Source organism: Agrilus planipennis, unplaced genomic scaffold (assembly GCF_000699045.2).
Source record: "Agrilus planipennis isolate EAB-ADULT unplaced genomic scaffold, Apla_2.0 scaffold4, whole genome shotgun sequence".
Taxonomy (NCBI): Eukaryota; Metazoa; Arthropoda; class Insecta; order Coleoptera; family Buprestidae; genus Agrilus; species Agrilus planipennis.
The window spans coordinates 1073077-1089540 of NW_020442463.1; the positions used below are offsets into that span (position 1 = coordinate 1073077).

Consider the following 16464-nt stretch of genomic DNA (forward strand, 5'->3'; position numbering starts at 1 on the left):
AATAGTTATGGATGTGGGCTGTTCTAGTTTTAGGGAAATGCGAAGATTAGCTCAGGATAGGAAACAGTGGAGGCGCGTGTCCAACCAGTCTTAGGACTGACGACCTTATGATGATGATGATAATAATACTTATAATACTTTCTTACCTGCTTTTAGTAAAACGATTTGGTCGTCTTGCGAGAGCTTCATAAAACCGGGTACCATTTTGGCGAATTCGATTATTTGTTGTATGACGGTGGTTAATTTTTGCGCGCATTCGAGCCAAAGTTCCTCGTGGGCCATGTTCTTATAATAAAGCAGTCGCGAGAGGTCGTTCGGCTTGCGGAACATCTCGTGAATGTGATCCAGCGTGAAAAGACATGTGCGGGCATGTGCGTCTGATATCGTTTTCGCCAAAAGTTCGGATATTTGACTTGGGTCTGGAACAGAAACGATGATTAATGCTTGTCACACCCTATCAAAATATCGACTTTTATCGAATTTCAGTTGAAAGAAAAGAATTTAATTTTCTGACCTTATCCGATTCAGACAGTGAACGATTTGAACAAAATTTTAAAATACATACAAAAAAAATCGGGTGATATAAAATACTCATCCATATAAAAATTTTGTAGTCTGATTAACAGTTTTAAAATTCCTATTGATTACAACCCAAAAACTAGCATCAATATAATAAAGCACCCTAGGTTAATATAAAACCTAAAACTAAGTGAAGCATTTCTTCTATGTTTAAGGTTTGCAATGTATGATGAGAGATGATTGTTCATTGATTCGTACTAACCTTATTTTGTAGTCTACCTATGTGAAATTTAAAATTCTGCTACACCAATAAAATTAATCTGATGGCGGAAACATTTTATTCCATTCATTACTGACGCAACATGATTCTAAATTTCACAAAAATCGACTATTACCAAATGCAAATGTTTGCTTGCATTGGACTATTTATATTAGATATATTTAGAGATTAAGTTATTTTCCTTTTGAATTAGGTATGTATTTACAAATTAGTTTTGTTCTACTATGGATATAAAATATTGCAACTTCAGTTAGTAGTAATGGGTGTTTCAGTAAAAAAGTGTTCTGCCTTTAATGTATTTATGAATGACACCAAAATGTACAGCAGTGATTAAGCGATGATTAAATTGACTGACTGATCGTCCATTGTAAATAAGTGAACTTCATATTTGTAGGAATAAAAGCCATAAGTAAATAAAATAATAAACAAATAGATACTTTTATATCAGTAGTTTTTAAGTAATCTACGAACATTTTACTTTTAAATTCATGCACTTTACACAGCTTATTTCTAAACTTATATATGTCATATCGTGATCATACCGATTTCCACCAATAACTCGAAGCTTTCATGAGAATCTTACCATAAAAGTAGTTGTTTTCATTGATTATTTTATTGTAAAGATAATCTAAGCCACAAAAGCCTTAATTTCTTAAAAAAATATTTAAATATATCCCGAAAGACGAGAAAAAATGGAAATTAAAGAAGTACAAAGCTCAGCGAGAATGCAGCTTTTATTATAAATATTTTTAGAATACTTGTCAATAAAGTCAACTATTTGAAGAAAAAAGTGTATTTTAATAATGAACATTTCTTTCTAATTGAACGATTTTGATCAAAGATTCCCACGGATTTATTGCTTTAGAAAGTCAAACAAATATTGTCTAAAAAGATGATGGGTCTCTCGATTTAATATATGTAGATAAAAATTGAACATTTTTTATGGTAAGTTCTGTTTCAAGCAGGCACAACTTACTGGGCAAAGAAACGGTATCGGAATCTTCGGAATTCCTCTGCTGTAGACTTTGCGATCCGGTCTGTTGTTGCCTGACAGATGATTGTTGTTGTACGCTAGGTGAGTTAACGAAAGTGGTACTATCTACGTAATTGGGCACGACGGTGTCCTGGGTCGACGATGACCCTTCCTGTTTGACCGACACCATCGTGCCTCCGGACATCGAGGAGGCGGCACTCGGCGACGACGTTTGCGTCAGTCGCTTGAACGGGCGCGATTCCGATATTGTCAAGCCCTGTTTACCACTACCACCACCACCACCGCTACCATTACCACTGCTACTTGTGTTAGTGTTCCCTACACAGCACCATATGAAAATGATCACATGTCAAACAACGACCAAGCAATGTATATATGTATGTATGCATGTATGAATAACTGCCCCCAATGGACTCAGATATGCAATTTTTTTCCAGGACTAAAAACATAACATTTACATTTTCGCCATAAATCTACAAGGTGTTGATGGTACGATGGTTAGCACCATAAATATAAAAATAGGAGACGAAAAATTAGAAGTCAGATAGATAACTCACGTTGAATTGAACGATAGAGATACAAAAGAAATGATAACGCAGGGTTAAGTCGCCTTTAATAAAAAGAAGTCATTTCTATGCTTTCAAACGAATAATTTACCACGGTTCCGGAAGGATGTGAAACGTGGTCGGTGGGTGCCACGGAATAGAATGGTTAAATGCGTTTGAAATGTAGTGTTACAGGGCGGATGATGATGGTACTGTGAAAACAGAACGTTAGGGATGAGAAGGTATTAGAAAGTAGAAGAACGGAATGCGCTATGAAAATCAATAAGATATACGTGGGATAGGTTGGCAGGACACCTTGTCTAACCAGACATGAAGGGTTAGAGATAGAAGCATATTAAAAGCAAGGACAAAATTAAGAGAGGTAGACGTAAACTCAGATAAACTTTTAGGTGTTTATTCCTATTATGTACTAATGCTGGTGGACAGGCAGCCGGAAGTTAGGGCGAAAGGCCCTCTTCAGTCTTCTTTTAGGAGTCGTGAGATTGGTTAGAAGTAGTTGGGCGAGAAAGATTAGGCCGACGAAATGAAGACAGAAGAGAATGAAAAATTATCTGTGGAATATTACTCCCCCAGCATTTGCCTAAGTGATCAAAGGAAATCATAGAAAGGGCCAAAACAAACGGACTCGGAATCGAGCTGGTGTCCTCGCGAATGCCAAGCAATGGTTTAAACCTATAGGCCCTGCCACTTGATAGACCTACATTACAAATAGTTAAGAATGTGGAATGTTTTAGTTTTAGGGAAATGTCGAAATTGGCTCAGGGTAGTAAAGAGTGGAGGTGCGTGTCTATAATGATGATGATGATAATGAGCCTTGCATTAAGTTTTTAACCACATATACGTGGCTACAAAAGGAAAGGCATGGCTACCACCATTCCAACAACAAAGGGGTGCCGAAAGATGCTGAAATTTTAAAACAATTAACTTGTTTTCATGCACCACAAATCTTAATGAATCGTGCACTGAAGGATGAAAAAAGGGCGGAAGAAATTGTAGGGGATGACCGATTCGGGCTTAGAAGAAATTCTGATAGAACGAATTGATTCCTATTATATACGGTCTCTTCCGGTAGATTACAACTGAGGTCAATTTAGGAAGGCGCAGTGCATAATAACTTTTGAAAAAAGTTTAACTCACTCGACGGTGCTGTCATAAATAACGGTTTTAATGGTAAAGAATAGTCTCCAAGGAATAGGTAAATAATCTTATAGAAATTAGGGATTCGGCATGGCTATCTATGTATGTATACGTGAAAAAGAGAATAAAAATCCACTGACTTTACCATATAAGAATAAGGTCATTAGGTTATTGTGAGTCACCACCGCTTTTATTTATCAGGTGTGCTAATGGATTAAAATTCTCAACAACATAGACTACTGTTACAGCATAATGTATATTTTTACATATATATAGGTACGCATATTTATTTATAAAAAGCTTGAAAATTTAAATGTGTAATATGCGATAAAGAGGCATTCAATAACGGGTATCGATATTAAAAAATTGAGTAACTGAAAAGTCGTATGGGTATTATTTTAGGGCATCGTTTCTTAACATGAGGGTCGCGTTCAGGAACATAGGAAGCCGCAATGTGTTCACTAAATAAGACCCGTACACAAAACATCCTTTTATTGAAATACGTTTAATTCAAAACAAGTATTAAAAAAATTAATGTTATCATGTAATAACAACATTACTAGCCTTTGTTTATAATAATTATTTTTAATGCGATCGGTTGATGTTCGTCACTTAAAAATGTTTCTTCAGATGCATCATCATTGAAAATACACGTAAGCAAATCATTTTCCAGTGATAAAACGATTTCTATGTTTAGTTTTTAAAGCTACCATAGGGGGGAAGTTTTTTTTTGCATATTAAGTAAGGATTATAACGAAAGGGATCAATGTCCTAAACTAACTTATGTTACTGGACTTCCATATTCACATCGTTGTACAAGCCAAAACTTATCTAAATCGTAAGTTAAAATAATTTAATGAGGGATTATCATAAGGTTTTTGACTTTTTGGCTGTTTAGTGGGTCGCGACAAGAAAAAGAGTTTAAAGCATCACTAAGTAACTTTAGGTGGGGTCCAGATACTTTTAAAAACCTTTACCGAGGTCCAAGAAAAAATATACTCCTTACTTCAGAAATTGCCAGGGTGAGATATCGGTTTATAAAATTATTCTTTTGTTATATTTGGAGGTATCTATTTTGCTGTCTACAGAAAAATATTTTTTAAATAAGGTATTTGAACGGCTTCAAAAAATTTTTGGCGGTCGTTTTTGACTTTCCGCGGTTCAGGCCGGACCTGAACCGCAATCCGCCAGTTGCCGACCGATGGTTTAGAGACTGTGTTGAAGGGAAACCAAAAGCCCTGAGACGTCTCAAAGATGTTAAACAACCAAAATTATAAGTGTAAATTATATCCAAATTTTATTTCAATTACTGTGTGAATTAACGGTCCTTGTTTGATTGATCATTCCAAAAGTTTTTTATTTTCATGGGAAGATATATCTTACGTTAAATCATTCGGATTGAAATGAAAAGATAATGGAAAGTCCTGGAAGTTCTGCGCTTTAATTATTATCTTACAAGATGCATATCTGTGACCAGAGGGTTGTGTGTTATATGTCTTTATGTACAAGCCCAGAATTATATATAAAGTAGAATGCATTTCAAAGCAGTATTAGTACGGTAAAAATTAAAACAGGGAAACTAAAAATGAACAAAAATAATAAGACAGACCTGTCGTCACGACGTTCGTCATAAGACTGCCCGTTTCGCTGAGGTTATCGAGACCCGGCCGAGGGTCGTACGCCGTTGTACTGTCTACATCGTTGGCGGAGATGTCGTAGCCCATCGAATTGGCCGGCACTTGGCTTGTACTCGTGTAATATGTTGGCGTGTAGGTACCGACCTCGCTGTTGTAGGCGTACCTGAAATAATTAACAATCGTAAATGTACAAAGACTTTTCGCAAAAATTCGAAAACACTGTACTAATTGCATAAAAATAGATTTGTTTCTGAAATGGCTTTTTGAAGACAGGAAACTACAGAATTAGTATATAAAACGAAAAGAATAGTTTGTACTTAAGTATATAAATACAATAATTGTTTGTACGTAATTTATAGTTTACATGTCGCAATATGCAATTTTAAAAATATCAGAAATTGGGAAGTGTACATTTTTATACATTCTTCCAAAAATTTGGGCTCTCCTCCCCCTTGGTAAGTTTTTGCGGGACTTGTTATGAATAATGAAGGTGTAATTGATGACGAGATTTGATTCCCTTACGTCCTTGGCAACTTCACTTTAACCTGTACGAATCGGTACACCCTGCATAATACTGACTGCAGATATGAGATTGAATATGACTGAATTCATAGAAATATGTTCTTGTTATTTAACAGAACAGGAGTTGCATATGTATATCTATACTAGAGATTCACCGAATAGCGTTTTTACCGGGTAATCAAGCAAAACCACTACGGCTGATGGTTCATGTCTTTGTTCTGACAGAGTTTCCATTAAATACTACCCTCACCAACGTCCCAATCCACATTAAGTCTAGTTCAAACAGTCGTTTAAACTTTAAACCAATGAAATTTTAATTTTTCCTAAAGAAGTGTCAGATCCGTCTTGTACACCAAAATAACTCGAACGTAGATACATGTAAATGAAATTTTATAAATCTTGATTAGTGATGAGTAAAATTGGTCTTGACCAAGACTTAGCACGCAAGACTAAAACTAAGGCCGAGGATTATATCAGCAAAACCAAGACAGGCTATATCAGACCAAAACTAGAAGTATTTTAACGAAACCAAGACCGAATAACCATTGCTCATCACTAATCATATTATAACATACACATCCACTGCTCTGCCCAAGGCGTTCTCCCTAAGCACGAGCTTTAAAAATCTTTGCTGAAATCTATGAAAATACCTTGCATTCCTACTAACACATTACGCTAGATTGTCCCCGTGCTTCATCAGACCGCTCTTCCTCCAGCCTTCAGCATTCCCCTGAGCTTTCGAAGAGAGAAAGAAATGCTAGTGCATTGTCACACAAAAGAAACCAATCATCTCGCTCACATTTCCAGGCGAACTCTTTGAATTCTCTTTAGATGTTTATTCTACACTTCCTCATAAATGAAACCTACCTATGTATGAGACAAGATCGTTTTCCAGTACGACAGAATTACTAGGTGCTCGATATTATTTAAACGTACAGACAGGAGCATTATTGATTAGTTTTTGCGCCGTTGAATAATTAAAAGGGCTCCCAACTTTTATAAAACCTATCCACGTACTAGGTACTCTCTCGANGCAATACAATAATTTTTAAATAATTATAATACAATCTTATTGATAAAATATGGCGTATCAATTAATTTGAGGGGTTTAAAAGAAGTAAAAACTTAATTTTTAAGCTTTTCGGGGTAAAGTAGTTTGAAATGTTAAAGATTGGAAAATGCTGCGTAAGGTAATTTCACTTAACTACTATGGCAGTAATAATGCTAATAACCAGATAATGGCATATTCGACGTCGACTGAAGTATTTAATGGTTTCAACGTCTTACTCAACGACCAGTGTAATAACTGTGTAAGAAAAAATAAAAGAAAAAAGAAGTATGTGATGTGTCGTAACTTACCCGGCGACAAAAGAACACAAGCAGAGTAAAGAGCAAGCTCAGTCTCAGTCAGTTTCAGTTCTGCTATGCTCTTTGACATTTCAAACACACACGTAACCAATTTCATTTCGGCGGTGTCCGAAGTGAAAAACGCATCCTGAGGCAGCATTGTGTCACCATACAGTACACAGTTCTGTGACAAATCCATATACCTGGACATCCTCAATATCGCAAGTTCAAAACTTCCTGAAAATGTAAAATAATATCATTTAAATGATGTGTTCCAGTCAAATTGTATGTTTCAACAGAAATAATTTACATTATATTTTAATTTTTTTTAAAACTCGTAACATAAGTTGCTTTTATTAGATTATTAGGTTCTACTCGCGGCTTTGCTCGCGTTGATATCCTAAATACGGGTCAAAGATCATCGACGACCACCTACAATAATTTTTTTTTTATCTCTCACGAATAGTATTCTTTTCTGGATAAAAGGTATCCTATGTCCTTTTCTGTACCCCTGAAAATGTGTGTACAAAATTTCATGATGGGTTTCACCCGCGGCTTCGCTCGCGTTGTCAAAAATCATCGACCACATAAAATAATTTTTTCTATCCCCCGGGAACAGCATATTTTTCTGGATAATAGGTACCCTATGTCCTTTCCAGTACCCCTGACAATGTGTGTACAAAATTGCGTAATGATCGGTTGAGTAGTTAAAGAGTGAAGTAGTAGCAAACAAACAAATTCACATTCTCATTTACAGTTAGTTCCTTGAAAAATTATATGTTTTCGTCATTTTTAAGTGATCCCAGAAAATATTTTCAAGGGAGTAATTATATCCTGCGCACAATTTTATATTAAAATAAACAGTAGGAACCATATTTTATTATTTCATTATTTCAAGTACTTCCTTTTTTTTATTTTTCAAAAACTACTGGATAGATTTTAATCAGTTTTATTCCTTAGACGCTTAATTTTTATCTCAAATAATCATTATTAGGTGACATCAGTGAAACTTATTGCAATTTTTCGTAATTCGTATTAAGCATTAGTTTTATAGATATTTAGGTTGAACGGGTGATTATAACTAAATCACGTAACAAGATTAATTATTATTTGTTTTAAAATTAGCTATGATGAGCGTTTTTCATTTTTTTTTTTGATTTGGACATGACTAAAGTGTGTAACCAAGCGATAAGCGACTAGTTAATTGTTTTTAAAAAAACTATCGACAATTATATTTTCTCAATTAAAGTAGTGTCCGATATAGCATCATGGTTGTCAGAATGGACTATAATTTCGTTCAAAATTACCAATTTAGATGATGATCGCTACAAAATCACCACTTTGCGCCATTGACCTTCACGTATCTAACGCTCTTAGAATGACTACATCGTCTTAGGTCATTTTGGAAGTAAATTCATCCGAGCGCAGCTTTTTCGCTTCTCGACGATTATATCGCCTCATTATCGTGTTCAGCAGCAAGACATGAACTCATAACTTCCTTAGTTAATTTCGTATTAATTGCCGTTTCTTCATTTTCCAAAAATAAAGAACAATTTTGAGTGATTTCGTCTAAACTTTGTTCAGAGGCGGTCTAAATTTTTGCTAAGCCCCTTGCTTTGTGGAATTAGTTTTAATGAAGATACTTGATGAGAAATGCAAAGTTATTAATAAATAAATTTAGAGTTTTAAAATTGTTTATTGGAAATTAACAAAAATTNCGATTTTGATCAAAGATTCCCACGGATTTATTGCTTTAGAAAGTCAAACAAATATTGTCTAAAAAGATGATGGGTCTCTCGATTTAATATATGTAGATAAAAATTGAACATTTTTTATGGTAAGTTCTGTTTCAAGCAGGCACAACTTACTGGGCAAAGAAACGGTATCGGAATCTTCGGAATTCCTCTGCTGTAGACTTTGCGATCCGGTCTGTTGTTGCCTGACAGATGATTGTTGTTGTACGCTAGGTGAGTTAACGAAAGTGGTACTATCTACGTAATTGGGCACGACGGTGTCCTGGGTCGACGATGACCCTTCCTGTTTGACCGACACCATCGTGCCTCCGGACATCGAGGAGGCGGCACTCGGCGACGACGTTTGCGTCAGTCGCTTGAACGGGCGCGATTCCGATATTGTCAAGCCCTGTTTACCACTACCACCACCGCTACCATTACCACTGCTACTTGTGTTAGTGTTCCCTACACAGCACCATATGAAAATGATCACATGTCAAACAACGACCAAGCAATGTATATATGTATGTATGCATGTATGAATAACTGCCCCCAATGGACTCAGATATGCAATTTTTTTCCAGGACTAAAAACATAACATTTACATTTTCGCCATAAATCTACAAGGTGTTGATGGTACGATGGTTAGCACCATAAATATAAAAATAGGAGACGAAAAATTAGAAGTCAGATAGATAACTCACGTTGAATTGAACGATAGAGATACAAAAGAAATGATAACGCAGGGTTAAGTGGCCTTTAATAAAAAGAAGTCATTTCTATGCTTTCAAACGAATAATTTACCACGGTTCCGGAAGGGTGTGAAACGTGGTCGGTGGGTGTCGCGGAATAGAATGGTTAGATGCATTTGGAATGTAGTGTTACAGGGCGGATGATGATGGTACTGTGAAAACAGAACGTTAGGGATGAGAAGGTATTAGAAAGTAGAAGAACGGAATGCGCTATGAAAATCAATAAGATATACGTGGGATAGGTTGGCAGGACACCTTGTCTAACCAGACATGAAGGGTTAGAGATAGAAGCATATTAAAAGCAAGGACAAAATTAAGAGAGGTAGACGTAAACTCAGATAAACTTTTAGGTGTTTATTCCTATTATGTACTAATGCTGGTGGACAGGCAGCCGGAAGTTAGGGCGAAAGGCCCTCTTCAGTCTTCTTTTAGGAGTCGTGAGATTGGTTAGAAGTAGTTGGGCGAGAAAGATTAGGCCGACGAAATGAAGACAGAAGAGAATGAAAAATTATCTGTGGAATATTACTCCCCCAGCATTTGCCTAAGTGATCAAAGGAAATCATAGAAAGGGCCAAAACAAACGGACTCGGAATCGAGCTGGTGTCCTCGCGAATGCCAAGCAATGGTTTAAACCTATAGGCCCTGCCACTTGATAGACCTACATTACAAATAGTTAAGAATGTAGAATGTTTTAGTTTTAGGGAAATGTCGAAATTGGCTCAGGGTAGTAAAGAGTGGAGGTGCGTGTCTATAATGATGATGATGATAATGAGTCTTGTATTAAGGTTTTAACCACATATACGTGACGGAGAAAATTGCGGATGCTACAAAAGGAAAGGCATGGCTACCACCATTCCAACAACAAAGGGGTGCCGAAAGATGCTGAAATTTTAAAACAATTAACTTGTTTTCATGCACCACAAATCTTAATGAATCGTGCACTGAAGGATGAAAAAAGGGCGGAAGAAATTGTAGGGGATGACCGATTCGGGCTTAGAAGAAATTCTGATAGAACGAATTGATTCCTATTATATACGGTCTCTTCCGGTAGATTACAACTGAGGTCAATTTAGGAAGGCGCAGTGCATAATAACTTTTGAGAAAAGTTTAACTCACTCGACGGTGCTGTCATAAATAACGGTTTTAATGGTAAAGAATAGTCTCCAAGGAATAGGTAAATAATCTTATAGAAATTAGGGATTCGGCATGGCTATCTATGTATGTATACGTGAAAAAGAGAATAAAAATCCACTGACTTTACCATATAAGAATAAGGTCATTAGGTTATTGTGAGTCACCACCGCTTTTATTTATCAGGTGTGCTAATGGATTAAAATTCTCAACAACATAGACTACTGTTACAGCATAATGTATATTTTTACATATATATAGGTACGCATATTTATTTATAAAAAGCTTGAAAATTTAAATGTGTAATATGCGATAAAGAGGCATTCAATAACGGGTATCGATATTAAAAAATTGAGTAACTGAAAAGTCGTATGGGTATTATTTTAGGGCATCGTTTCTTAACATGAGGGTCGCGTTCAGGAACATAGGAAGCCGCAATGTGTTCACTAAATAAGACCCGTACACAAAACATCCTTTTATTGAAATACGTTTAATTCAAAACAAGTATTAAAAAAATTAATGTTATCATGTAATAACAACATTACTAGCCTTTGTTTATAATAATTATTTTTAATGCGATCGGTTGATGTTCGTCACTTAAAAATGTTTCTTCAGATGCATCATCATTGAAAATACACGTAAGCAAATCATTTTCCAGTGATAAAACGATTTCTATGTTTAGTTTTTAAAGCTACCATAGGGGGGAAGTTTTTTTTTGCATATTAAGTAAGGATTATAACGAAAGGGATCAATGTCCTAAACTAACTTATGTTACTGGACTTCCATATTCACATCGTTGTACAAGCCAAAACTTATCTAAATCGTAAGTTAAAATAATTTAATGAGGGATTATCATAAGGTTTTTGACTTTTTGGCTGTTTAGTGGGTCGCGACAAGAAAAAGAGTTTAAAGCATCACTAAGTAACTTTAGGTGGGGTCCAGATACTTTTAAAAACCTTTACCGAGGTCCAAGAAAAAATATACTCCTTACTTCAGAAATTGCCAGGGTGAGATATCGGTTTATAAAATTATTCTTTTGTTATATTTGGAGGTATCTATTTTGCTGTCTACAGAAAAATATTTTTTAAATAAGGTATTTGAACGGCTTCAAAAAATTTTTGGCGGTCGTTTTTGACTTTCCGCGGTTCAGGCCGGACCTGAACCGCAATCCGCCAGTTGCCGACCGATGGTTTAGAGACTGTGTTGAAGGGAAACCAAAAGCCCTGAGACGTCTCAAAGATGTTAAACAACCAAAATTATAAGTGTAAATTATATCCAAATTTTATTTCAATTACTGTGTGAATTAACGGTCCTTGTTTGATTGATCATTCCAAAAGTTTTTTATTTTCATGGGAAGATATATCTTACGTTAAATCATTCGGATTGAAATGAAAAGATAATGGAAAGTCCTGGAAGTTCTGCGCTTTAATTATTATCTTACAAGATGCATATCTGTGACCAGAGGGTTGTGTGTTATATGTCTTTATGTACAAGCCCAGAATTATATATAAAGTAGAATGCATTTCAAAGCAGTATTAGTACGGTAAAAATTAAAACAGGGAAACTAAAAATGAACAAAAATAATAAGACAGACCTGTCGTCACGACGTTCGTCATAAGACTGCCCGTTTCGCTGAGGTTATCGAGACCCGGCCGAGGGTCGTACGCCGTTGTACTGTCTACATCGTTGGCGGAGATGTCGTAGCCCATCGAATTGGCCGGCACTTGGCTTGTACTCGTGTAATATGTTGGCGTGTAGGTACCGACCTCGCTGTTGTAGGCGTACCTGAAATAATTAACAATCGTAAATGTACAAAGACTTTTCGCAAAAATTCGAAAACACTGTACTAATTGCATAAAAATAGATTTGTTTCTGAAATGGCTTTTTGAAGACAGGAAACTACAGAATTAGTATATAAAACGAAAAGAATAGTTTGTACTTAAGTATATAAATACAATAATTGTTTGTACGTAATTTATAGTTTACATGTCGCAATATGCAATTTTAAAAATATCAGAAATTGGGAAGTGTACATTTTTATACATTCTTCCAAAAATTTGGGCTCTCCTCCCCCTTGGTAAGTTTTTGCGGGACTTGTTATGAATAATGAAGGTGTAATTGATGACGAGATTTGATTCCCTTACGTCCTTGGCAACTTCACTTTAACCTGTACGAATCGGTACACCCTGCATAATACTGACTGCAGATATGAGATTGAATATGACTGAATTCATAGAAATATGTTCTTGTTATTTAACAGAACAGGAGTTGCATATGTATATCTATACTAGAGATTCACCGAATAGCGTTTTTACCGGGTAATCAAGCAAAACCACTACGGCTGATGGTTCATGTCTTTGTTCTGACAGAGTTTCCATTAAATACTACCCTCACCAACGTCCCAATCCACATTAAGTCTAGTTCAAACAGTCGTTTAAACTTTAAACCAATGAAATTTTAATTTTTCCTAAAGAAGTGTCAGATCCGTCTTGTACACCAAAATAACTCGAACGTAGATACATGTAAATGAAATTTTATAAATCTTGATTAGTGATGAGTAAAATTGGTCTTGACCAAGACTTAGCACGCAAGACTAAAACTAAGGCCGAGGATTATATCAGCAAAACCAAGACAGGCTATATCAGACCAAAACTAGAAGTATTTTAACGAAACCAAGACCGAATAACCATTGCTCATCACTAATCATATTATAACATACACATCCACTGCTCTGCCCAAGGCGTTCTCCCTAAGCACGAGCTTTAAAAATCTTTGCTGAAATCTATGAAAATACCTTGCATTCCTACTAACACATTACGCTAGATTGTCCCCGTGCTTCATCAGACCGCTCTTCCTCCAGCCTTCAGCATTCCCCTGAGCTTTCGAAGAGAGAAAGAAATGCTAGTGCATTGTCACACAAAAGAAACCAATCATCTCGCTCACATTTCCAGGCGAACTCTTTGAATTCTCTTTAGATGTTTATTCTACACTTCCTCATAAATGAAACCTACCTATGTATGAGACAAGATCGTTTTCCAGTACGACAGAATTACTAGGTGCTCGATATTATTTAAACGTACAGACAGGAGCATTATTGATTAGTTTTTGCGCCGTTGAATAATTAAAAGGGCTCCCAACTTTTATAAAACCTATCCACGTACTAGGTACTCTCTCGAGATATGTGTACTATGAATAAATTGAAAAGTTTAAAAAAATTACCAAAGCAGCGTCACGGAGTTCATTATAATGCATAATCCCTTTAAAATTTGATTAAAACCGAGCGCACACTTTTAAGCATTAATCTAGAAAATTCTAAAACGTTTTAAAAATAAAAAAAAAAACAAATGCATCCTTTGTCGAAAATTCATTCAACACATCTTAATTCTAACTTTTGTAATTGACATGACGCTGCATAAAATAGTCAATCCATATGAAACCATTAATTAAAAAAATTTCTACTAAAGAATTACTGAAAAATTGCATTCAAGCGATTTGCATGAACCAGTCCAAAAAGTAATTGCAACAGAATATTGAATTTACTTTTAAGTATGTTTGGGAGGTATGTCAAAATGCTATGAGACAAATAAAAATTTGGAAGAACGTTCCTCATTCAATTCTAAAACTCCTGTAAAAATTACAAATTGATTCACTAAACTGTTAAAAAGTTATTGAAATTTTAAAAAATTGTAATTTTACACGTCATTTTATGGAGATTCGTTAACCGAACAGATTAAATTTATTTTTATTAACAGAAAAAAAGCTACCAGAAATTTCAAACTTTTATAATAAGTAACTTCAACTCTGGAGAATCACTTTAGCGTAAGATTATTCAAATTCACTAAATGGTTATCGAGGAAAAAATGAAAAATTAGCTGAAAATCTCGTTTTTACTTGATAATATAATGACAATATCTATAATTGTCTGAAATAAATGCAATTTTAATTACTTAAAAAGTTTAACGTCGGTCCGTGTGCAAAATGTTGGGTGATATTCGTTTTTTAACAATGAGTATAATTAAAACAAAATATAAAAATAGCATGAATATTCACCCCCTTTTTTGTGTGATGTTATCGCAATAGAGACACGGTTATCAGAATAAGGTAATGCCTTACGATTCTGGACCTCTTTGAAATTGGCATGGCATAATAATATAAACCATCGGAAAATTAGTCATAAATTGGTCGTAAAAGCCAAAAATTAGCCACGACCCGGAAAACCCGGAAACCAGTTTGCATACCAACTTCAAATGACGTTAGCAAGCAAAAATTCTAAAGTCGGTTGGAAAATCCTAGACAGTTAGAGCCGGCCTCTTTAACCGCTGACTATCTCGGGTTCGATTTTTTTTTTTAATGGTGTCATTTTTTCATCTCGATGGCCGTACAACCAAGTTTAGATGTCTAGGATTTTCCTCACCGATTTTACAATTTTTGTTAACTTCATTTGAAGTTGGCATACAAACTGGTTTTCCGGTCGCGGTCAATTTTTGGCTTTCATGGCTAATTTGCCGCTAATTATCCGATGGTTTGCTAATTTTGCCATACCTACTTCAAAGGGATCGACTTTAGTTGAACTGCTTCCGATATTTTTTTTGATAATGTGAAAAAACTTAAAAATTGTAGTGAGAAGCACCAATATAAACTGCACCCAAGAATCACGTGCAGAGTGAACTTACGTCATAACTAACTTTATATGCCCCCTGTGAAACATACCGTATGTCCTGTCGTTGAATAATTGAGCTACAATATTGTTTTTCCTTTTATAATAAAATTACGCAACATAACCTCTGTGACCAGCACATTGGTACATGCAAGTCATATCATGTTTGTTTAAATCTTTTTGATTTGTAAAATTTAAATCACCTCATCACCGCGACATTCGTGCGGAAGTGCAATGTACAGGGGCGGTATAACAACCCCATCGTAGACGCCTAATACGTAGTTTTAATTGCTGCTTGGGTTAAGAATACGGTTACTGTTATATTTCCGATGTAATTAACGCTTCGTTAAAATTTCTGCAATGTTCGTGGTAGGTATGTGCATAGAGTAATGATTAAAAGTTACCGCTCTTAAACTATGCACGTTTTTACATTTTTTAGTGTCTAACCAGTTATCCGTCCCAGTTTCATGATGGACTGTGTTTTTAATATTAACAAAGAACTAAGCCAGAATATATAACGTAGTTTTATAATGTATGTTTTATACTTCAAATATTAACAAGTTCAACATTATAACATTTCGGTTATCAATTCTGGGATGAAGGTTTTTTATTAAATTTTATAAAAACCTATCTATTTTGTTAATCTTTTTTTCATATTAAATGAGATTTTTTGTAGCCCTGAAGAAGCCTTGTAACCCTAAAGCGAAACGTATTAGATTGTAGATTATAAAATTTTAAACTTTCACCCCACAATTACCTTTTTCTTCAATATTCTAACATTTCATTACAATGTATGCAACCAACTATGCATCCGGATATAGACATTTGAACCCGCCAATTTCCTAATAATTCTTTAGTTTCAACTCGAATAGTTCAAAATGGGCAGTTATAGATTTTGACTTAACGAAAATATCCTGGATATTAACGAAAGTACTTCTTTATCTTTTAGTTAAATGTTTTAATCGTCAGAACAGCATAACTATCTTTATTTTAATTTTACTTTTGTTTACTCAAGACCATCTGAAACAGTATATTTCGGGGCTAACTATTCTCATAAATTGTCTATCAAATGAAATAGGTACGCATCAGTTCGAATGTTTCGTGAAGGAAACAAACAATGATGAGTTTCTACGTCTTCTCTTCGATCCACCAAAAATATTCACTTTTTTTGACAATAAAAACGACTATA

The 16464-nt window shown here is 35.1% G+C and overlaps 1 protein-coding gene across 1 annotated transcript in view; it reads right to left on the bottom strand.

The window, feature by feature from the left end:
- Positions 1-16464, bottom strand: part of LOC108739427 (probable nuclear hormone receptor HR3) — a 39862-nt gene that overhangs the window by 5759 nt on the left and 17639 nt on the right. The window contains exons 5-9 of the mRNA XM_025980899.1: positions 12213-12403; positions 8871-9200; positions 7107-7239; positions 5106-5296; positions 147-419 (exon numbers count right to left, since the gene is read on the bottom strand). Of these exons, the coding sequence (XP_025836684.1) occupies positions 147-419; positions 5106-5296; positions 7107-7239; positions 8871-9200; positions 12213-12403 (1118 nt within the window). The remainder of the gene's footprint in view (positions 1-146; positions 420-5105; positions 5297-7106; positions 7240-8870; positions 9201-12212; positions 12404-16464) is intronic.